This window comes from Taudactylus pleione, unplaced genomic scaffold, assembly GCF_031769625.1.
Source record: "Taudactylus pleione unplaced genomic scaffold, aTauple2 ptg000145l, whole genome shotgun sequence".
Taxonomy (NCBI): domain Eukaryota; kingdom Metazoa; phylum Chordata; class Amphibia; order Anura; family Myobatrachidae; genus Taudactylus; species Taudactylus pleione.
The window spans coordinates 2,248,001-2,272,955 of record NW_028284547.1 but is presented as its reverse complement, the minus strand read 5'-3'; the positions used below and the strand labels follow the sequence as shown (position 1 = coordinate 2,272,955).

General features: G+C 43.1%; 1 protein-coding gene across 8 annotated transcripts in view; it reads left to right on the top strand.

The window, feature by feature from the left end:
* CACNA1A (calcium voltage-gated channel subunit alpha1 A) overlaps positions 1-21,386 on the top strand; it is a 300,806-nt gene extending 279,420 nt beyond the window's left edge. For 7 of the 8 annotated variants that reach the window (XM_088473953.1, XM_088473951.1, XM_088473954.1 and 4 more), the window contains 3 exons: positions 4,603-4,801; positions 10,269-10,480; positions 12,705-21,386. In XM_088473953.1, the coding sequence (XP_088330079.1) occupies positions 4,603-4,801; positions 10,269-10,480; positions 12,705-13,229 (936 nt within the window). In that variant the 3' untranslated portion in view covers positions 13,230-21,386. The remainder of the gene's footprint in view (positions 1-4,602; positions 4,802-10,268; positions 10,481-12,704) is intronic. The other variant, XM_088473952.1, reaches the window with a different exon arrangement.
* The last annotated feature ends 3,569 nt before the right edge of the window (positions 21,387-24,955 follow it).

Here is a 24,955-nt window from a genome sequence, read left to right as displayed (position 1 = left end):
TCCCCAACAGTTCAGGTTTTGGAGATATCCAATGTTGAGCACAGGTGACTTAATTAGTACCTCAGTCATTTTAATTTTACCACCTGTGCTCAACCATGGATATCTCTTAAACCTGAACTGTTGGGGAGCCTTGAGGACTGCGTTTGGGAACCTCTGGTGTAAGCCTTCCCTCTGGTACAGCCCGGTGCTGGTTACTAGAAATATGGAGGACCCCATGCTGGTTTTTAAACTAATTTTCCAGTAGCAGAACATGCTCAGAGGTCTGGGTCTGGTAATGCTCTTGGGAGGGGGAACCACACTCAATGGTTTTTTTTATATATTAACCCTTTATTTACACTGTAACACACAAAAGCCTGCACAGATCATACTAATCTGTTTGTGCTTCGGACAAACCCACCTCTCACAGGCAGATCTCTTTATTTTTTCTATTCTGATTTTAGTGTAATTTTGATCCTGTTTAACAACAAAATTCTTAGTAAATCCATGATGTCTATTCTTGTAAACCATTCGAGGTTTCATATCGCAGAAAAATCCAAAATTGCCCAAAATCCACTCATGGTAAATTTACCCCTATGTCCCTTATGGGTCACTAGGTGTCTTTTTGTACCTATATAAGAACAGCTTTAGAAATCTCTGTTCTGGGATTGTTATTTCTTCTCTTTATCACTGTCAAAATCCCCAAGGAGCCTGAAGTGCAGAGAAGACGAAGGAGTAATGATTTTAATATTAATGAACTAACCGGTGAGAAAGTCATCTAGATATGTTTTGTGAAAAAAAGTCCAAGATAGAACAGCGTCACCTAGTGACCATGAGAAATTTTACCATTTTTGTTAATAAGTTTAGAACAAACCTGTCACAGGTGTAACAGGAATGTGCTACACGGAAAGTTTTGGCCAGATGATGAAACTGTGTGTGGCCTCTTACCAATTCCGGGCCTGGTTGTTACCACATTGGGGCCTAAAAGGTAGCAAGTACTGAAAATATTAAGTGTTAAAAGAGTTCATGTAATGCCATATTATCTCACTGCCACCATTCCCAGTGTGGTGAGCATCTGAATTACCTGGTCTTGAAGACAAATCCTCACAATATTTGGATATCCTACTTTGGGAACACACTACCTGTTCTGTACTGAATAAGAAATCATTATTTTGTGAATATCTGTAATGGTGCATGTGTGTGCAATAATGTTTATATATGATGTAGGCCGCGCACATCTCACTTACATCTGTATTATTATATTGACACTTTGGGTAAAATTCAATTTACGATGTTCAGCTTTGTGCATTTTTGTTTATTGCCGTAGGAAAACCTAGTTGATTTTTTGTTGGCCCTCTAGGGTGGGCACAAGCAAGAATATGAGAGGTTTTCCTGTTCTAATATCACGCGAACAGCTCAGCCCTAGAGCATTTAATTAGTATATATTACTAGGCAAGTTTGTGTGTATGTGTGTTTTTGTGTGTATATATATATATATATATATATATATATATAAAAAATAGATATTGTTTATTAACACATTTATTTGATAAATTGATATTCATCAGTGATTTGATATTTATTTACAAGTAATCAACAGTTAAACTGGCCCAAATAATAAATACAGACAGTTATGTAGGATAGTATAAACTCTGTAGCTATTGGCTAATATTATTGTCCTTTATTTATATGGTGCCACAAGTGTTCCACAGCGCCTTACAAAGTACATAAATAAATAAGTGAACAAGAAACCAGTGACTTACGGTGCGTTCACACTGGGCGATATCACTGAGCGATCGCACGATTACGACATTGTAATCGTGCAATCGCTCAGTAATCGTGCACTATAATGACAGAAACGACCAGCGACGTGCACTCCCGCTGGTCATTTCCGACATTGTCCATCGCCTGAACATGTCGATAACGACAGATTGTGCATGTTCAGTGTAACGGCTGATCGTTCAGTGTAGGCACTGCAGGGGACCAGGAACGACGGTACGATTATGATGTCATAATCGTACTTTCTTTCCTGATCGCCCAGTGTGTACGCACCTTTACAGTACAGTACAATACAATACAATACAGGACAAGGACATCGTTTCTACACATTAGCCATTATAACACTCAAAATAAGCAGCAGGGAGGCAGCTATCAAGTGTTAGGTGCCCTTGTGAGGAGTAAGGAGTAGAAGAAAGTATAAGTAAGGAGAAGCACATGAGGGAAGAGGGCCCTGCTCGTGAGAGCTTACATTCTATATGCACAGACTTTTACAACTTTCTTGTATCAAAGTAATAATGAGGAGAACTATAAGCAAACTTTCAGACATTTCGAAGCTATCTTTTGGGTTACATAGGGGGCAAAACAATGACATGTGAAGGAAGATGTGTGGTAAAAACACAACGCTGCAGCAGCAATGTAGGGTGCCACCGCAGCATTCGCACGCCGCCCCAAGGGCACATCGCCCGCATCACATTTAATTATGTCGCCCCCTCTTGTGTCACACGATCGATGAAGGAATAAATTAATATATCATCTATTTTTGCATGATTGTGACATTTAGTATCAGGCAGAATAAAAAGGGACTATGCAGAGACATATTACTGGCGAGGCAACCAGAAATCTACACCCAGGTCCCCCACACAACAGGGGCCCCAATGACTTTGTTACCCGTAACAAAATAACATTATCTGGACCCAAATCAGGGGTATGAGATGGGGATCTCACTCCCCTGGGAAAGACTGTGACAGGGCCCCCTCATAAGTAACATCCCCTGGGGCCTCAACAAACATTAACCGGGGACTTGCAAGAGACTTTGTATGAACTCTATGTTTCCAATTATATTTGTCACTATTGATTTCTCCTCCATGTTGCCGTCCATATTAGAGCAAGGATTATGTATTCTAGGGGGCACTTAGTATACATGTGCACACATTACAGGGCACTTGCTATAAAATGTACATATCATAGGAAGTATTTCCTATCATAGGGGGTACAGTACTTGCTATAAATGTACATATCATAGTGGCAGTGTCGGACTGGGGCAGGCAGAATGCAGTGGTGGAGGCCCAAGCTTAAAGGGTGTGTCCAGCCATAACAGAGGGACTTGGACCTCCGTTAGAGAGCAATTGCAAAGAACAGGACCCCTTTTTAAAAGAGGGGAAAGGGGTGTGTCAGGACCAGCCACTTAGATTGGCAAGAGGGTGGGAGAGGGATTTTTAATGATGTGTGTGACAAGAGCATGCTTGAAGGAGGAGGGGAAAGTACCAGATCAGAGGGACAGATTGATGAGGTGCAAGAAGGTAACTGGAGAGAGGGAGCGTAGGAGGTGCGAGGGTCTGAAGAGGGTGGGAGAAGTGCATGGACTTCATCCCCAGTGGCCGATGAGAAGGAGGAGAGTGTGGACAAGTTGTTGGTGTCCGTGATTCCTGCTTGGGGCTACCAGGGAACATGATGGGTGTGAGCCTCGAAAGTGAATTAAAAAAATGGTTGTCCAGGCAAATTAGGTGTCAGAAAAAGGCATGGAGAGATAATGAGCTGCCACTGTCTCAGTTTTGTGTGGCATACGAGGCCTTGGGAAGTGGAGTATCCGAGAAGAGATTGTTGGAGCTGGTTTGGTGGAGTGTTGTTGGAGCTGGTTTGGTGGAGTGTTGTTGGAGCTGGTTTGGTGGAATGATGTTGGAGCTGGTTTGGTGGAGTGTTGTTGGAGCTGGTTTGGTGGAGTGATGTTGGAGCTGGTTTGGTGGAGTGTTGTTGGAGCTGGTTTGGTGGAGTGTTGTTGGAGCTGGTTTGGTGGAATGATGTTGGAGCTGGTTTGGTGGAGTGTTGTTGGAGCTGGTTTGGTGGAGTGTTGTTGGAGCTGGTTTGGTGGAGTGTAGTGTAGGGTAGTTTAGGACAGGGAGACTTTGATCAGTTTCTGCATGTATCCTTATTGGGAAGTGTATGTTACTGGAGCATGTTTTCTGATTTGGGCTTATAGTGGCCGTGTGGCCCATTGGTGGGTCGCCTGGTAACATTAGCGACTAGTCCAGACCCATCCTTAAGAAATAAAATTGGCAAGTATGTATTTCATGAGACGCTACCTTAGAGACCCATTAGTAGATAGAAATACACATGTTATCAGGTGTATACCTGCACAGTATGTGAAAGTTTATGTAAAGAGATGTACCATGTGTTGTGCTGAGAGATTAAACCATGCAGGCAGAGGGATCACTGTGACGGTCTCCACACCGAAGCCCAGTTATCTGTTCAAATTCGAACGCTGGTAAAAAGGTTGCTACATTTTTAGTGCCGATCTGTCCTTTGCCGGCACTGAAAACACAACATGCGTAACCAATCACATGGTTGCTTGCAGCTCTCAAAAATGCCCGTGGCTAGTTTAATACATCATCGGGAACCTTACAGCATACAGTTCTTTTCCTTTACTGCTTGTTAATTAGGCCAAATATAATATTATATGTACTGTATCGTATAAGTATTTATTACTGTTTGGTAGAGCTGCCGCCTCCTTATTCTTTTTTTTTTCTTCTAAATTTACATATAGATTGCCTTGAATGCGTTTAAGTTTAAGCTGCTTCTGGGTAGGTTACACACAGGTGCTCACCACCTTGCTTTACACCCAATTTGCAGACCATTGTGGATGGGAGCCCAATGAAGCGGTCAACTTCTATGCTTGGTCATTCCCGGTCGAAAGGCATCCGACTGAACGAATACTCGTTGGAAAGGGTTACTCCGGATGAAGGTCCTCGCCATGGGAACCAGCGCCGTAGAGAGCGGGGACATCGGGTCTCTGAGCGATCCCTAACACGCTATGTGGATCTGGAATCAGGTTAGTAACGGGCATCTATACACAGGCTGATAGTCTGAAGGTCGTCCTCAGACCCATTTTCCAGCATACCTGATAATGTGATTGATCATTATCAGGCCCGGTTACATTTCTTGTCAAAACCCTATGTGATATTTAGCCAACTATGGGCCTAATTTAGAGACGTACGTAAATTCGATATTTACATACATATCCGATGTTTGCAGATCTGTGCCTGCGCAGGAGCCGCACTGGGCATGTGCAGATCTGTTCCTGCGATGTCGCTTGCAGTGGCCCAAAAGCCGTAGCGTGATTGACATGCTGCTGGTGATTCGGGGCGGCGACGGGCAGCGTTCTAGAAATAGGGGGTGTGTCGGCCCCATTTCCTGGGCATCCCTAAGCCAGTGGCTGCATCCTTGGACGCAGATTGACTGGTCCCGGCAGCGTCATTTCGCAGATGTTCACGCAGTTGATTCGATGCTGCGTCTTAAATCACAGAAGTCTGCAGTGAGCGTCTTTTTTAATTAAGACACCTCCTGCGTCTTGTGCATATTTTAGCACGGCCTCTGCATACAAACACGCAGCGTCTGTGCTATAGCGTACGTCCCTGAATCAGGCCCTATATCGATAACTATACCGATATCACAGAGGGTTTGGTCATCTTAATACTTCAAACTTTGCTCTTATTGTGCTCCTGTCTGAAAGCACGGTACATTCACATGGTTCTGGTCAATACAGAGAAAGTGATATTTAATTTTTTACTAGATAATATAATAATATGTATATATCAAACATATAAAAAAAATATAGAAAGTGCTCTAATTCCAACACTGATGTACACAGATATAATATGAATAGACCACAGCCATTGTTATAGTGCAGTCTTTTCCTTCCTCAATCCGCTAGAAGTATTACAAGCACTAATGCCCTCTCAATATGCAGGACCGCAGCTCCCTTGTATGAAAAATCCCGAATCCTACAGGTATAAATCTGTCAATTAAAAATATACAAGGGGCGCTCTATAGTACATAAACAATTTTATGTATAAAATGTACTCCCCTGTTAATGGGAACCACTTTCTTCTATGAAGAGTTTCAAATATAACATGTAAAGAGAGGGGAAAAAAACAACAACTAACAATCGTGTAGTCCTGTTTGATAAATAAGCAATAACGATAAAGGGCCTGATTCAGACCCACTCGCGAGCGGCTGTCCGCTCGCAAGTGGGTCGATGTTCTGGACTGAGCATGCGCACGACGGAGGGAGCTCCGTCGTGCGCATGCGCCAGAAGCGACGAGCGAAGGAAAGTCCTTCGCTCGTTGTGTCTGATCAAAGGGGGCGTGCTGTCGATGTTGATTGACAGCACGCCCCCTTTGGTAGGCGTGCCGGGGGTGTGCCTCCCTGACGGAGGCGTTCCCACGGGAACGCCTCCCGTCAAAAGCCGGCCCACTGACATCACTAGTGATGTCAGTGGGAGTGATTTTGGCTCTGATAGAGCCAAAATCACTCCGGAGCTTGCGGTTGAAAACCTCAACCGCAGGCTCCGGCTCGCAGTTTCGATGGTCGCGATGGTCACGACCATCGCGGCCATCAAAATGCACGCTCGTATAGCCTGTGGGTGGTGACCCACAGCTATACGAGCGTCCAGGAGGACACTCCATTTTCATGGAGACCGGCCCTCATTCAGAGCGTGCGCTCTGCTCAGAGCGTACGGCTCTGAATGAGGGCCAAAGTCTTATAAAAAATATCCTCCTTTGTATTATTCAGAGCCTCCACCAAGTAGACACACACACACACACACACACACACACAAAACTCAACAGCTGTAAACTTGTAATCAGATGTGCAGTACACTGTAGTATCTGTAATGTAGCAGACCACCACCTAATAAGGGAAATCATTTGGGGTTGCCCTCTATACATCACACTCACCGATTCCCCCGGAATATTAGCCACATCAAGGTATCTTTAATAACAGCACCAGACCACCATCTTATTTCTGGGGACTTCAGTCTAGATTTTATTAATCCAAAAACCCCCAAAAAGGTTAGATAATACATTAAACACACACATATGTACCAGAATGCTTCTGTTCAGCACTGGGAGTCACCCATGTGTAAAACCAAAAAGATACACAAAAAAGATAGATGAACAATGCAAATCCAAGTACCCATTAAATGAACAAGATTCACACTGTGTAAGACTTAGAATAAAAAACATACATTTATTAAGCTTATTGGGATTATTTCAATTCCTTTTTGGATTTTTTACATTTCCTTGAAGGAAAAGAGTGAACTGTGAATAATTACCAGTTCCACTGGTGATGGTCAATTAAACAAAGGCTGGGAAAACACTTTAACTGGTTTTGTAGCAAGGCCAATCCTGCAGCTTCGTACAGTCCCGTTCTGGATAGGAGAAGTATCCAAGACCAGTGGTGGTAAATAAATCCTTAAGACCTCCATGTATTATGAGACAAGTCTCTCCTCAGATAGCCCAGTTAACGCAGAGCTAACGCGTTTCGCTATACCAGACAGTTTTGTCAGAGGTTTTTTTTGCGTTACACCTTTCGATGGCCTGAACCATTCAGTTTTATGGCAGCACCATGCTTTTTGCAGTTCACAAACTACATTAAAAATGTCATCTGTGCCATAGCAGATTGATATTCATGGCTGTATAGCTTCAAAAGGACCAACTAATACTTTTCTCCTTCTTTAACTTGCCTCTCACAGAGACGTTACATTTCCATCAAAGTATTTGGGAGTCTCTTGCAAGAATATTTACAGTATTGATAATAGAGAACCAAACTGAAGCAATAGCTCAGGAATTCTTTTTATTCTGTTCAAGGTGGTTTCATGGGCTAATTTTGTGCTATTAATCATCATAAACATGATTTTGCTAACAATCCTCTTGTATCTCATCTAGCTTGCAATACTGGACTTTATCCTTTTCTGCTGAGGGTTTTTTCACCCTTGTGCTGAGGTCAATTTTTCACATTAGCGCCAATCGTATTTCAAAATCAATGATTTTTTATACAGTATCCACACAAATTAAAGACTTTTTTTTTTTTAGAAAATACCATTTTATCTTTTTACTAATTCTAACACTTCGAAAAAAAAAAAAAGTTTAACCGAAATGGACAAAAATTTTTTTATTAAATTTAAAATTTTCAAGAAAGGGAATCAAAAGCAAACTTGATTTTTTTTTTATATGTCTGTTAAGCACCACAAAGAAATACTTTGTGATTCTTGTTTCACCAATAATTCACCTTTACACTATAGTAAAAATCAGGATTCTGGGCCTTACTCAGAGGCGGTCGGAGGATGCAAGCGGTCGCTCAGAAACTGGGCGGCCGCTTGCATCCTGACTGCCCGCCTCTGTTTCGGTCGTTAGGCTGTGGGTTTACACCCACAGCTCTAACGACCATCGGGGCTTACGACGAGACCCTAGGGTAGGGTCTCACTTGTCGTAAGCCCCGGAGAGCTTCTGGCTCTGTCAGAGCCGGAAGCTCTCCACTGACATCACTAGTGATGTCAGTGGGGCCTCCCCCAAACGGTAGGCGTTCCCATGGGAACGCCTCCGTTTGTGCTGCCACCCCCCCGACCCGCCTTCCAAACGGGGCGAGCTGTCAATCAACATCGACAGCTCGCCCCCTTTGGAAAGAGACCCGCTACGACCGGCGCTGTCTGTCGTAGCGGGTCTCAAGCATGCGCACGAAGGAGCCGGCTCCCTCGTGCGCATGCGCACTTGACAAACATCGAGGTGGCCGTGCGGTCGTAGACCGTACGGCCGCCTCTGAATGAAGGCCTCTATGTGTAGGTTTTGAAAAAAAAAAATCTGCACTTGAAATGTTTTCACCGTCTTGACTTAAATGCTTCCTATGAGTAAGAAGAATTTGGTGGCCCAACAAGGCCTGAGATTAGATCCCCCACATCTGTGGATAATTCGATTTTTTTGTGTACTATCTCCGTTATTGTATGGTGATCACCAGACAAGGGGGCACCTCGGAGACTCCCCTCTTTTTAAGACAGGGTGCCACCGTGTGTGTGTGCAGGCCAGTATGGGGACATAGGAAACAATGTGCCCCTTCCTGATCTACGAAAAATATTTTTTTCCGTAGCTCTGAGTGATATTCTTTGATGGTCACAGGTGACTACCAGACAATAGATGCTAAAGGGGCCATATAGGGGGCAATTCAATTAAGCGCGATATGAATAGCGCCGGGAACCTATTCCTATTGACCGCGCTGTTAGCCCGACTAAAGGATTTATTTTCGCACCCTCCTGATGGTGCGAGCAGAAATCCAACCAAAGTGCCGTCCGCGATGCTGTTTTGCAGCTTAGCACAGCGCTAACAACATCGCAGCTGGCACTTTAGTCAGAAAATGGTGGTTAGCGCGCCTAAATTCCTGGCTTAAGGTGGGCTACCCGGCATCTCTCGACTAAGTGCCGGGCGCGGGGGAAACAATTGAATAGCTCTGGGAACTCCTTCTTGGCTGTATTCACATCACATTCAATTGAATAGCCCCCATAATTTGACAGAGGGGACTCCCCTCTTTCATTTGTCAGGTACCCCATATTTACAGGTGTAATCACAGGTGAGCAACAGATAATACTAGTGGGCTGCATAATTTGAAAAAGTGGACTCTCCTCTTTCAAATATGGGTGCCCACACAGATGCCGCTGTCATTATGGGGGGTGAGGGGGGCATGTAGTAGTGTGTGCATTGGTTTTCCTCTTGGTGCGCCAGTTTCCTCCTTCTCTATAAAGATATACTGGTAGGATATATAGCTTCTGGCAAAATAACCCTAGTATGTATGTCTGTGTGTGCGCGGTGGGCAGTATGGATTGTAAGCTCCATTGTGGCAGGGACTGACGGCGAGCAACCCATTCTATAAAGCGCTATATAAATGACCATTAATGATTAAACAAATAAAAGTTACGCTGCCATTGCTCAACCTTTGGCTTTGTGGCTAGTAGCTGTGCATCTGTTTTGACTACTGATTTGATTTTAACATTACACCAGGGCCTGAAAGATATACAATAGAACCACTTGAGGAAGAAGGGCTTAGAACACACTCTTCCTCCTATCTATTACACTGCACTGCGTAAAATCAAGGGTCACGGGTGTGGGTCGTGCAATCATTGAATGCCAGTAGGTATTGGCATCGGTAGATTGGCATGAGCGTTTTGGATAGGTACCTGAATACTAGTAAAGAGATGCATCGGATAAATGAAGATGATGATGGCTGTTACCTGTGCTTTAACACCTTAGAGAAAAATATTGTTACAGGTAAATGTGAAATAGAACTAAGTGACACAGTTTGTAGGGGAAGAAGTGATATAAATGTAAACAGTTCAATACTTTCATGTGACTGTACGAAACCTGCATTACTAGTGCCATTTAGTGCTGACAACAAGCCACTGCCCGGCCACTGGCAGAGGCACTGTACAAGGAAGGATGAGGCATAACCTTGTTACTTAATGTCCCTTATAGGTCTTGGTACAGAGCTCAGCACCACAACGCAATCATGTGACCTGCCTTCGGAAGAACGTGGACGAACCCGAGACCGAAAGCACCACCACCACCACCACCATCATCATCACCACCACCACCACCATCCCGGATCTGAGAGGGAGCGTCTAGAATATGGGAGGCCAAGTTCTCGTTCGCCGAGTGCGGGTCGGGACTACGCTCCACACAGACAGGTGGGTTCTGCTGTCTGTGACGTGTACACAGGGGAAGGGGGGGGGGGACTGTACTGGAAAAGGGAAGGGCAGGCAAATATCACAGTGCAGCCTCCAGAGGCATTGGTGAACACTTTGATATCGCAAAGTGATGATTTCAAGGACTGCTAAACCTAAAAGTCATATTATATATACTGATAAAATTCTGAATGTATATAATGCATTTGCATTCACTGTGCAGCGCATGTCAGGCAATAAGAGCCAGACTGTGCTGCCTTTACAAGAGGAAGGCAATTCAGCTGAATTGCATCTAGCCCCAAACCAATGACAAATAATGATATATAATTAAACTATTCCGATCATTATCAGACATGGCGATAAATCTGGCTGTCAGGTAACCGCTCCCCCTGGGTGCAGTCATGTGACCGGGCTGCTCGGACTGAGCTGACCGAGTGGTGTTTTCCTCAAACAGCTGACCTCCAATAGTCTATCATGTAGCTTTGTGATGTTGTTAGTAGCTGGTATTTTAGATTTTGTTGTCCTGTATGTACAGTGAACACTGGGCCTGATTCAGACCCGTTTCGCTAGGTGGCGTTCGTACGTAGCCTGCCGATGTTTGCAATGTGCGCGCGCGAACCAGTCCATGCGATTGCACAGCCCCTTGTGCATAGACGCCTCGCTAGAATGAGTGACAGGACGAGCCGTTTGTGGGTGGTGACAGGGGTTGGTCGATGGAAACGGGGGAGTGGTGGTGCGAACGCAGGCGTGTCTGAGCATCTTAACGCCGTTTCAGAGGCGTGCATAATTAAGACGCAGCGTCATAATACACGTCACATGGTTGAATTACACACTGGAGTACTCGCAGTGCTTGCGGTAGGGTATGGTCAGCCACAAGTGCTGCGTACGCTTCTGATGGTGCTCAATGTTACTGATTGTTGCATACACTTCCTGGAGATGACGTGTATCACTAATGGAAAGTGCTCGTCTTAAGACAAGCTGGTGGGCGTCTATATACACGCCGCGATCGCGCGTCAAGACATAGTGGGTGTGCTAATGCCTTGCTGTGCGATCGCGGGATTTGCATACTTTGGCTGCGTGCGAACGCATCTAGCGAGCGGGTCTGAATCGGGCTCCATCTGAACCAAGCATTACCGGTCCCTGGAGCAAAGGCCCATTTACAGAGCAGAATACAGAGTTACATTGCTTAGGCGTTTTTTACATTGTAAAGTGTCAACAGAGTATAATGATCTCTCATGAGATGGGTTAAATATAAAATGGAAACTTGCCGTCTATGCTCATCCTTGCCTACTTTTCTTAACTCCTTGCATTTGTGGTATTTATTGTTTTGGTTTGAAGGGGTGCCAGTGTGATGCCCCTCATTTCATCTATCCCCTCCAGTGTTGTCCCTTTCTTCTCCTGCTTGCCCTTCTCCACCCCTTGCTGGGGTTTCCGCTTCCCATACTGTCACATATTTCCTGCTGCTCATATATTTTAGAGGAGTTGTCCCTGGGGAACGTGGGGTGGAATGGTGAAAGAGGGGAAGGTCTTATAGTGGTGGGCTTTGTCTCTCTTTTAGTTGCCTTCCCCCACTTTGGTTGGATCTTCTGTCTCTTACCCCTGCTTGTTTTGCTCAATCTGCTTGTTCCTGCACAAAAACTTACAGAAAATCCATCTTTTTTCCACTTTTTCCGTTTATTTTTTTTTATTTCCTTGTTGCTGTGGCACCCTTACCCTCTCTCCTCTTATCCCTGTCATGCCCCTTCTGTGTACGTGTGAGGGCACTTCTCTCCTTTTCTTGCTGATCTTTTAACTCACCTTCTGTATCTGTTTATCTTGAATGTCTCCTATCTCTGATTCATTCTTAACAAATTTGTCTTCCCTTCATTTGTTGCTCCAAAATTCATCTGTCCTTCACTTTGTGTCCCTATTTTATCATGCTCCTCTTCCCTGGACAACTCTTCTCTTATATCTTCGTACAACATTTCCTTCTTCGCCCTGGATGTCCTTTTCTTCATTCTGTTTCTTTGTCACTTGTCTTTATTTACTTTATTTTCTTCCTCTCCTATGTATATCCCTATTATGCATTCTCCATGACTGATGCTTCTGTCTGTAACTTCTCAATTCTCGTTGCCCTCTTTTCTCTCTCTCCAACCTCTTGTATCTTGTATCCCTCCCACCTGGCGTGTCTCCTTTTTCGTGTTTTCTCTTGCTCTTGAATTCCCATTTTGTTTGGATTTTTGTGTAGGGCAGTAGTTCAGTGGATGGCAGCCCCGTGCCCTCAACCTCTGGGGCCAGCACACCCCGCAGAGGAAGGCGACAGCTGCCCCAGCTTCCCCCAACCCCCAGGCCACGCATTACCTACTCCCCTGTGGTTCGACGGCCTGCCAGCATCTGCCCTCCGCAGCAGCTGTCCCCATGCAGAATGACTACACCCCTCCCGAGAAGATACCCTCAGAATGACAGCAACGTGGGCAGCAACGAGAGACGAGCCACCCATAACGACTCTCCCCGGCCACATCGACACACCAGGGGACACTGCTCTGATGCCCCACGCGCTGGATGCAGGCACAGTGGTCCATACCGGGATTCCTCCTATGAGGGACCTCACCCCTGTGACCAGCGCACCTCCAGGACTGCCGACCCCGGGGGGGCACCCCCTCTCTCGCCACATGGGCGCAGGCTGCCCAACGGCTACTCCCATGGGACCCCGCGACCCACAAAATCTCGTCACGAACGTTACAGTGAGAGTGAGGAGGACGACTGGTGCTAAAAAAAAGTATATATACACACACACACAAACATATATATATATATATATATTTAAATATACATATATATATATATATAGATATTTATAAACTTTAATCTAGCAGGGAAATCAAAGACACTTCTGAAAAAGGAATAAGACAGGGGAGGAAAATATGTTTCCCAAAAGAGATTGCCACCAAAAAGAAATTCCTCCCTGTGTTCCTTTCCAAGTTTTGGGAAATGGACGGAAGCCCTTGCAGCATGTTTTTTTATTATCCGTTGTATTTTGGGAGGGCATCTGGATTTTGAAAGAGAGTAGATGACACTCAGGAGGATAAAGCAACAAGTTTACCACCAAATCCCCCTCCCTGCTCTCTGAGCTCCCCAATTTCACACAGTTCAGAACCATTTCCATTGGTTAAATATTCCCACCTAGAAGAAAAGAAGACGCAAAATGGCGTGAAAGTTTCTAAAAAAGCTGCAGAGAACTTTTGGAAAATGTACAAAACAAATGGTATAATTTTATTTTATTTTTTTCTCAATTTGTATTGATGAGTTTTATCATCCAGAGGATTGGATATGTGGGTGCTGGTTTAATGTCTTGGAAAGAGCACGCAGATGCACACACAAAGTGTTTAGAGCTCATATTTGTTCATATTGCCTGCGGAAATGAGAATATTAACAAAAAAAAAAAAAAAAAAAATCCAACTAAAAAAAAAAAAGACATAAAACAAGTTGGAGAAAAAAAAGAAAAAAAAAAGCAGCATTTGATTCATCTGATTTTTGCTTGAAAGTCCCAAAAATGAGACATAGAAAAAAAAAAAAACTAAAAAAAAAAAAAAAAAACAGAATTGCGTTGCTAATTTTAAAAGCTTTTTTTCCGACTTTGTTTGAAATACGTTAGATGCGGAGTGTGGCGGATGCATGAATATTATAAATGGCAAAAAAAAAAAAAAGTTAAATATATATATAAATATATACACATTGAATTTAAGATAATGATAGATGAAAACTGGAATCTCTACCAAAGTGGCGAGCTGAGAATTATTTCTGTCAGAAAAAAAAAAAAAAATGGGTGACATGGCTAAATGTGGTTCTAAATCAGAGTCTTACATTTTCCTATACTATTTGGTGAAGCAATGGTTTTGTGAAATTACCTGAGTAAAGAGATTATGTGAATCTGGGCTACTAGAGTAAACCAGATTTAATGTCACGAGATGAAGTGTTCTTTGTGGACCATTATAATGTTTCCCACACTCAAATAGCCTTTCTTTACCAAGCCAGGCGGACATCTTACAAACATCTACACATGCAATGAAGTGGTAATAAATGGTGGAGATGTGGATAGGTGAAGCGATAGATCAGCCTGAGATTGGGAGACTGTTGGGGAAGGAGAGAATGGTCTTCATGCACTCACTAGTGGCTACTGCCACACTAGAACTTGCGTGAAAATGTATTTGGGATGTCTTTACTCAAAATGTTTCTTAAAAATGGTGCATATTGCAACTATTTTTTTTTATATATATACATTGCGTTTTTCTAACTTAAAATGTGGTATGACAACAGCAATTGCCCAAATGTGTTCTCTTACAACTTCACACCACTCTCCATGTCTCCAGATTGTGCGTTAGAGAGTCCAGCATGAGAAGGGATGAACTTAAATCGACTTAAGAAAAAAAAAAACGAGTACCCCCTACTTTATGTTTCTGTTCTACTGTCTTGATTTGTTCATGTTTTTCGTGTGCAACTGTGTATAACTGTGGACATGGCTTAGATGACCTCACCTCCTCTTAAAAGTGAAAATATCATTAAAATCAAGTGTTGCTTATTTTGTAGCAGTCTTACGAACATATTTGCTATTTCCACTGGCTATGTCTCCGGGCCACAGATCTCTGACCAAAATAGAAGTAGTGGCGCACTCTTTGGTGCCTCTAGGTTCCGCCAGCTTTAACGATCAATGTGCCAAAGCCCGAAAAGTGATGTATCAGAGCGGGTGATCTATTGCGGGTTATTTTCTCCAGCGGAGGTAATACATAGCAACCAGTCAAACTTCAGCTGCATTTGTCTGATTTAGATACATTTTCAGTGTTAACATTAAATACCCCTCCCACACGCTGATAGAGACACAAAACGCACACAGTGGAAGACTGTCCGATAGAAAAAACACACATTTGTAACTTGCAGCAATTATTTTGTAATGCAAACAAATATGGCCGTTTAAATATGCCGCTAAAATGCAAATGCGGTTGTGTCTAAACACTACTACTGTGTCCAGCTGAACTTTTAATGTGTAAATTATTCCACATCTTCACAGGATAAGAAATTCCCCAAAAACACATTTATCTTGGGGGAGGGGGATTCCTTTATCTTTACGTTTCCATTTTCCTAGTTTTATGACATAGGCCAAGTAGTATTGTATGTGCTACAAAATAAGCATCATCTATGTTTAGTGATGAATGTAAATTTTCCTCTTGTAAAGGAACACAATCACATTACAATGAGTATTAAAGTGAGAGCTGATGGTAATCCCACCGGCTATCATTTCCCTGCGCTACGATTGGGTGATAACGTAGCCATGTAACGACTTTGCTATTGGCACCATCTTTCCTGCACATACGAGAAAAAGTGGGACAGCCAGATACCTCACTGCTTTTCCTGGTTCCTTCTTGCAACTCCTGTCCAAATACGAATAGCAAGATCACTAATTGAGAATGAGTCTTTCTGAGTTACTCTTGACAAATGGATTAATGAATACAATGGACTGAGCCGGCCATCTCTGCTTTAGCATGCGTATATGACCTGTTAGCAGCTACAAAGGGCAGGCTTGTAAACTTGTTATGCACTAATTTCATGCCCTTCTTTTGCACTAAACTAAGTGTTATGTTACCCTGAAAGTGTTACAGGAGAAACGTAAGAAAAAGTTTGAGTCTCATCTGTGCTGAGATGCAGGTTGCACCATGTGCCCAGGTAATATTGGTGGGGGTCACAGTCTGGGGCAGAGACTTATTGCACACAGATACATCATGCACTATTTTTGTCATTTCTGGGTGTTTTATAAATAAGTATTATGAAATAAAACATAAAGGTTTGAATTCTGTGTTTGCATTACACTGCAAATCAGAAGCCTCATCGAATGAGGCCTATTCTTCAAAATAATCAAATTTCAGGATGGCATCAGGAATGTTCCCTGCAATAGCAGATTTGCATGAGATTGAACGGCAGCCAGTATATTGCTGTTACCAAGAGTATTGTTGTTATTTACCAACTCTGCTCTTGCAAGGATCAAGTTATTAATCCTTTCAGTGGGGTCTTCGTCGTCTGCATGCTGAGGTTGTGCATGCATGGTATCACTTGTTGCAGCATATCTTGTAGCCTTGAAATGTCCTGGTGGATGGGTTGTTTCAACAAGTGATTGCCGCAAATGCTGGGCAGAGCAATCTGTCGCCCATGGCCTACATGGGGATGGCCGTGTCACTATAACACGGGCGGCGTTGCATGCTTCACTCCCAAACACTGACCTGCTACTGATCAATGCATAGCACATATTGTATAGCCCTTCTCTACCCATAAATACGTTTCTGTGGCCCTCCGCTAAGCTAAAGTCTTTCTTCATCTGACCAATGAACACGCAAGGGCTGATTATAAGTGAGGTGCAAAATGTGAGCGCTGAGCAAACCACGTGCGCACTGCAAGGGGTACACATGTAAACATGTTTTTTTTTTTTTGCATGCAGGGAAAATACTGTAGGTTCTGGCATGCTACATGCACACAATGGCCAGCTCTATTTTTACACTGCGTTTTAGAGTGGGGCTAGCCTGAGTCCCCCCCCCCCCCCCAACTGTAAGTCTGATTGCGCACTTTACTTACCTCCTCTGTAGTGCAAAATTATTTTCCCTAGTTCGCATTCTGTACCCAGTAGATGGATATGCTTCTATCTCTAAACTAGCCTCCCAGTTCTTACAGCCCACCTTTTGCTAAAACGCGGCGGAGGGAGGTGTTTTGGAAGACAAAGTCAATCCATTCATTAAGAATTTGTGACATCACTGAGGCATATGAGGTAGTGGTTGCTCCCACGAGATAGCTCCCTCTCATGAGTGTGACCTGTTTCAGTCAGTGTTCACTCCACAGCCACCTTTGTGTAAGAGGAAAAGCTGCCTCTGTGAACAGACCAGTATTAGTCCTCATCCATAGGGCGTAATCACACACATGGGTATAATTGCTGGCAAAATCACCTTTGTCACTATCTCTGTAGTTCATAATCACCGTCACAGAGGCTACAAAAATTATTTTGGTTGATCTTATTGGGACCAGATTAGAGTCCAGGCCGTTTGTTTGCCTTTTCCTCCAGGTAAATTAAATTCCACATAACTTTGGCTGAATAAAGTAAAGAAGTATTGGATTCACTGTTATTGACATTGATATTAGCAAACATCTAATTGGCCCTTGGTTTCACCTATCATTACATTACTTGTGTTATGCCACTTATTAACTCAAAGGAACTTTAGAGTCATGTATTAGTTCAACACCAGGGGGCAGCATGGGGACCAGGTGCAAATCTAAATCTTCCTACAAACTTTCTGTGGCTGTGGTGTTAGAATGAGTTATTACTCAACTCAATACCATGATAATCCTCATGTACACTCGTGTGACGGCATCCGTAGGTCTAGAGAACTGATCTAAAAGGTTTTACTAAATATACTGTAGCATTAAGTTTGACATGTTTTGTATGGCTCATATGACTAGATAAAATGAAGGTTTCATACATATACATTCAAAAGGTCATTAGTATAATTTTCCTGCATTGGTTATAAGGCACAATGGGCGCGTTTCAATTTAACGCGACGCTGAATAGCCCCGGGATGGAGCTTCCAGAACTAGTCAACTCAGCGAGCTGTTAAGTCGGAGACTGCCGGTTCTCACAACTTAACCTGGGTGTTTAGTCTCAAGAACCGGCATTCTTCGACTAAAGTGCCGACCGCGAGGCTGTTAGCGCCGCGCTAAGCCAGCAAACAGTCGCGCGGTGGCACTTCTGTTGGATTTTTTTGGGAAATCCTTTAGTCGGACCAAACATCGCGCTGAATTGAATACCTCCGGGAGCTCCCTCCCGGGGCAATTCAGCATCGTGTTGAATTGAATCGCGGCCTATGATCCCTATGGCTACATGCATTTTTTGAAAAGTATCAGTGTGTTTTCATCAAAAAGTAGATCTTTCTAACTGCTTTGGGGCTCATTTACATTTGGATGTAAATCAATTTATGACACACCTCTCAGATTTATTTACTTATTACCAGTTATTTATATAGCGCACACATATTCCGCTGCGCTTTACAGAGAATATTTGGCCACTCACATCAGTCCCTGCCCCAGTGGAGCTTACACTCTATGTTCCCTATCACATGCACACACATACACACTAGGGTTAATTTTTTGTTGGGAGCCAATTAACCTACCTGTATATTTTTGGAGTGTGGGAGGAAACCGGAGTACCCGGAGGAAACCCATGCAAGCACAGGGAGAATATACAAACTCCACACAGGTAGGGCCATGGTGGGAATTGAACCCATGACCTCAGTGCTGTGAGGCATTAATGCTAACCATTACACCATCTAGCAGTACACACCCACTTTACCGCCGCGCTCATAGGTGCTGCTTTCACCATCTCCCTGAAATGCTATTTTTCAAAAGTAGGCAAGTACGTTGTAAGGACCTTCCCCCATCTAGACGCTACATGAATCAGGGTGAGAAAGAATGGCGCAGCTGTTATAGTGAACCGGCCTGTTCTTGGCTCAGCCATCGGCCACATAGAATGCCACGTCTACCTATATACAGTGTTACTCTGCCAGGACACTGTTTGCACAGCCCTCCAGTGCCAGTGGCCTGGTTTACAGCACCTTCCCCTGGCCTCTCCTCTCGTATTGTATGATCCAAACACAGCTTCTATTTCATTCTATCTCAGAAACAAGCAGCGACTCTCCATAGATCAGTACTTCTCAATGTTTCTTCTAGGAAAAGAGACAAAACCTTGTTGCATTTACTCTTAACATAGTGAAATTTATTCTGCCACAAAGTGTGTTTTTACCTGTGACGGCGCTCAGGGCCGTATTTGTTTACATCCTATGTAGCCCAAGGATATGGTGAAATCATTTTTTTTATGTACTGTAGCCCATTAAGCCTCACATTCCTTCTTGCACATGTAACCTTCATCCTACCTAGCAGCTAAAGGACAGCAGTGCCATTACTGAACCCTTAATTACCAACATCAGTGATACCTTCCCGGAGCAAAGCAGGTGTCACATAAACTAATGACATCATCACGGCAGACTAAGGATGCTCCTTGTTTTGTCTTATCTCCACGAGTTGCCCAGAGTGCCCTCCGTTACTTGTGGTATATTACCTCTGCTGAGTTCTCAGTGCATTATGAACATTAATCATACAGATATTTTATTGGGTCTCCTTGTGTGAACAATTTGCTTATCTCTCCCAATTAGTAAATAGTAAAAATGCACACTGCAAGAGAAGGCTGCGTTTAATAATGGTTGCGGCATAGAGACACGAAGACCCTACGTGCTTAGCTGAATTTAATTTTTGTAAACTTAGTTTTAAAGAGTCGCTATATAAAGAGAGACTCCACTGATAATGATACACCCGATATGGACACCATAGTGTAAGATTTTAGGCATTGCTGGCTGATGTAGGTGTCAGTCATCTTGTGGTACGTCCAGGCAGCAATGTACAAGTCTCCAGAAAGGGAAGGGTTCCCCAAAGAGTTCTCCACGAACAACATAGGGTAGAGACCTTTTAAGAAAGAGTAACAAACTGATACGTTCCAATGCTAATCTATAAATCTAAATGATTCTACATTTTGCCAATAAAATTGTTCATTCAGCTATGGAATTTTAGAACCTCCAATATGAAGGGACCCCGTGTGTAGGTCATTGTATGTTTCCACTGGTTTCATTCAGAACACTGAGGCCTTCTTATTGCTGCCGCTTACGCCTATAGCTGGCTGTTATATCACCTCCCTCCCCAAAATATGCATCTCTATCGCAGCACCACATAGCCCTATTGCCGTTATATATTCCTATGAAGTTCGGTAAAGCACAGTAACATTGGCACATAGCCGTGGATCTTTCTACATATCATGCAGTATCGCACAACCCTCTGCAGGTCACTCCGCTAGAACGGCCATATAGATCATGCATTATTTTCCTGGCATTATTTTGCATTCTGTATCATATCTCCTACACTATTCCACCTGTACACGCTTACTGATCACTAGGATTGTTTACACTTCAATTAGCTTGCAGTGCAAGTCTTTGCCCCTGTTGTGCATGCACTTTAAACATCATCTTGGATAAGTGCCTCTACTTTGTTACAATGGGAGAACCTTTCCCCGGTATCTGACTAACCGCAGCTGCTGACAAGATGTTGACATAAATAAATCCAGCGCGCCAGCTGGAAAAAGTTAATGTATACATCTGGGGTTAGAGCTGTGACATTAGACTGCAATGGTGACATTGTTTTCACAGTGATTTAGAGTCTCAGGTAACGTGACACTTGTTCACCGCATGCATGAAATAAAAATAGCGGATAATCGTAAAAAATCTGTATTTTGTAAGGTTTGGAAACTATATGGAATGGTGATACAAGGCTACTGTTTCCTTTCATTATAATCTGCATTTGCTGAAAATTCCGCTAGTATCCTGCTGGCGTCACAATGATTTTGATATACAGGTACCAGGTGACATTTAGGAGGATTAGTTTATTGTTCACAAGTTCGACTTTTATTGATTCAATCATTAGAAATATCAGCTCGCCACTGTAGAGGGAAGAGGTTCGATCCACTTTATCCTAATTACTGTCAGGGGATCGTGCAAGGGGAAACTAAGAAACGACTTGCACGCTTCTCTGGCTAGTGAGGGGGGTAAAAGGCACCACTTGTAATGAAAGGTTTTGCAGTCGACATCTCTTTAAAAAAAGAAAAAAAAAAAAAAAAAGGGGCCGAACAAAACACGACCCTGATAATGCAAGGCTGGTCAAGCTAAGTTACTTTTTATCCTGCCATTTTTTCCTGTTTGATTTTAGAATAAAAGAAAAAAAAAACTAAAAATATGAATAAAAATGAAGATGTTTTGATGCATTTTAAAAGAAAAAAATAAATAAATAGTAAACTGCTTTACATGGCCGTTGTAAGACAGTGACCAGTTATTCCTATGCTATCTGTGCTTGTGAGGAGGAGCAATGTGCAGTGTCCGAGTGTCTGACCTGCATGGAAAAGGGGTGGTGAGGGTTTACGTGTACAGTACACATGGGTAAAATCTGTTATCATTCAGCATGTAACATACAGCGCCTGCATATCCCGATGCGCTTTACAAATGGGAACAGAGTAGTAATAAAACTAGCTGGGAAATAACAGACAGAGAGGTAGGAGGGCCCTGCTCATAAGCTTAGAGTCTATAGGGAAATAGAAGTTGGATACAGGATGATAAGTGGAAATGGCCCAGCCAGATTACAGAGGTTTGTGGTGGGCTGTATGATCCAGTCACACAGGAATGCCAGCCTGGGGTCAGTGGGCTGTGTGAGTGTAGAAAGAGAACACATGAAAGTTTTACGTGAACTGTGTAGAGGTGAGGTAATTGGGTAGAAGAGCTTTAAAGTTTGTAAAGTTATATGAGTTATCATCTCAACAAACTCCACATCATGTGTCAGAATTCAACACAATAAGACCTAAAATGATGTTCACACATCTACGGTGATCGGAAGGGACATGCTAGAACTCCTCTCACAATTTGAGGGTCTACAGCTGTTACACAGTATATTGACACTGGTATTGGCCAAAATAAGTAACAAAACCAAATATATTTACAGTAGTTCCTTTGTTTCAAAAGAACAGAAACATCCATTTGTAGGTGTCGCTAACACAGCTACAAAGATTAAAGCAAAATATGGTAGAGAAAGTGGAGACAAGATGAGGAGGATTCCACAGCATCTTCCTGTCCGTCTGCACTGGGGGGGTGAGTTTGGAAGATTTTATAAAGCCAATATCTAATGACAATATGTAAATCTGCCACCGTATTGCAAGAGCTACTACTGCTCTATAAAGTGTACCTATGATACAACCTAACAATATTGGGACCAGATGAAAAAAAGCCTAATAGCAAAGCGTATACCATTCCTGACAAAATTAGCTATACAGCGGTCTCCCCTTCCGTAGTTACTCCCTACTATATAGATATAAGTTGAACTACCTGTGGGAGTAAGATGGAGGTCATGTGACACTAATCACATGATCATTCAGAGCCAATGTGTTGAGAGCTGGCTGACATTTACAGTATGATGTCGTCACAGGATATTTCCCATCAGCACACTGAGCATGCTCCTTGCCAGTACCTGGGCTGTTACTCTCATTAATACGCACAAATATTTATACCAGAGGATAACTTTGTGCTCCATGTAAATATATTACCTGAGAATAAACTACAGAGCTTTAAAACAATCCTACATAAAATATTACAGCCAGAGCGTTGAGGAGGTGATTGGTCCTCCCGCTCCACCTTAAATTTAAAGCGAGTTATGCCGTGTTCACACTAGGCGATAAAAGTGAACAATATGAACGATATCGTTCAACGATATATCGTTCGTATCGTCTAGTGTGTATGGTCCGAACGACCAACGGTGTGCGCTACAGCGGGACAGTAATGATTTCTGCTGTCGTCAGAACATGCAGGTCGATCTGACGATATCGTCAGGAACTGCCTGTTCGGTGATGTGGCAGGATGACACTGAAGGATATCGTTAGCGATATTGTTTAGTGTGTATGCACTATGGCCCGTATTCAATTTGAGCCGAGCCGCGTTACTTTTTCGCCTCCCGGACTTTTCGCCTACATCGCGTGTTTTGCAGGCAGAAAAATATCGCCGTATTCAATTTCAATTGAAAGTAGGCGAAAACGGGACCCGGCGAAACTTAAACAAGCGGAAAGTACTGACAGATTTGGGGAAATCAGCCTGACACCCCCCAAAAGATGCTCTGACATGGGGGTTAGCTATGGTTACCCCCGATTTGGCTTGCTGAAGGTATTTGTTGTTTTTAAACGGGCTCAATAGCTGCTAAATAGCGTTTTTGGATAAGTGGTGAAGAATAGTATTCTGGGGGGGGTTTTTTGCAAAAAATAACTTATCCCAGCAAATTTGAGGTACTTGAAAATGGGGGTCAGCATATTTTAAAGTTGCTAAAGTGAAGTTGAAAAAATCGTGAAAAATCCACCTGCCGCAAGCCCCTGCAATGAAAAAAACACATGGGGCATACTTGGGGACCCCCCAGAGTCAAGTTAGATCATTTTTAACTTTGTCCCCCAACATTTATTTTTTTCACCCCCAAATTCAAAGTGATTTTTTTGGGGTGTCCTTAAGTGTTTTTTTTTTTTCATTTTAACACTTTACCGCTGGGGGAGTGTCTGAAGGCTGCAAGGGAGTTCCCGCAACGTTGCACCCCAAAACCCCAATTCTGCACTTTTTTCCGCCTGCTATTCAAAGGCGAATCTTTTTCGCCTATTACATTGCATTGACTTTCCGCTTAGGTGGAAAGTCTTTCAAATTGAATACGGGGTAAAAGCAAAACAGGCGAAAATGATGTCATCGGCGAAAAGTTTTCGCCAAAAACACGCGAAAACGGCTTTTCGCTCCAAATTGAATACGGGCCTATGTCGTTTGGCCAGCAGTTGAAAGGCAAACACCGAAGATATCGCTCATGGAGTATATCGTCTAGTGTGTATGAGCCTTTAGCTTAATTGCTTCTTGGTTTTGTATTACAGAACTGGCAGAGCTCCGACATGGCAGCCCCCATAGGGGAGTCATAGTTACACATTGTATCTAGGCTGTAGTACATCTTTACAACAACGCTGTAACCTAACTGAGGTACAAATATGATCACTTTGTGCATGTCACCAGATGATACAGCCGCCTGTGGGTCTAATACCTGTGTGACCTCTTGCAGATATATGCACTAATGTCCACATAGACAAATTCACCATTTCCACAGCTACTTGGTAGACTCGGATATTGTAGTGGGGTCTGCTCCGACCCGAACATGTACTCCAAGGTATATACAGGACTTAACTTGAAAAATATGAACTGCGATGCCCTAGAGTCCACTTACCACCAGTTTTCAAATCTGTCCTTAGCCTGCCCAATACACATATTTATTTATGATGGAACGATGACGTAAACTGCATCATCACGGCCTACATACCACTGTGGGGGGAGTTCTTTGATGGGGTAGTCGCGTATCAGTGGGAGGGGTGTGAAGCAGCCATAGATGGGCCCACCACATTAACTTACAAATACAGTGCATCCGGAAAGTATTCACAACGCTTCACTTTTTCCACATATGTTATGTTACAGCCTTATTCCAGAATGGAATAAAGTCATTTTTGTCCTCAAAATTCTACACACAATACCCCATAATGACAACGTGTAAAAAAATTTTTTGAGATTTTTGCAAATTTAATTAAAAAAAAAAAAACGAAAGATTTCAATGAAGCCTATATGCAGCACTGATGTGTTCACCATGCAGGTGCCGCACCGCAGATCACATGTACCATGGGTGCACGGAGAGTGTCTACGAGGCCTTAAATTGGTCTCTTGATGAAAGACCATTTGGACTTTTGTATTGTATTGTCTGGAACACTAATGGTGCATACACACGGTCAGATTTTTCTTCAGATCTGAACGATAACGATTTAAAAAA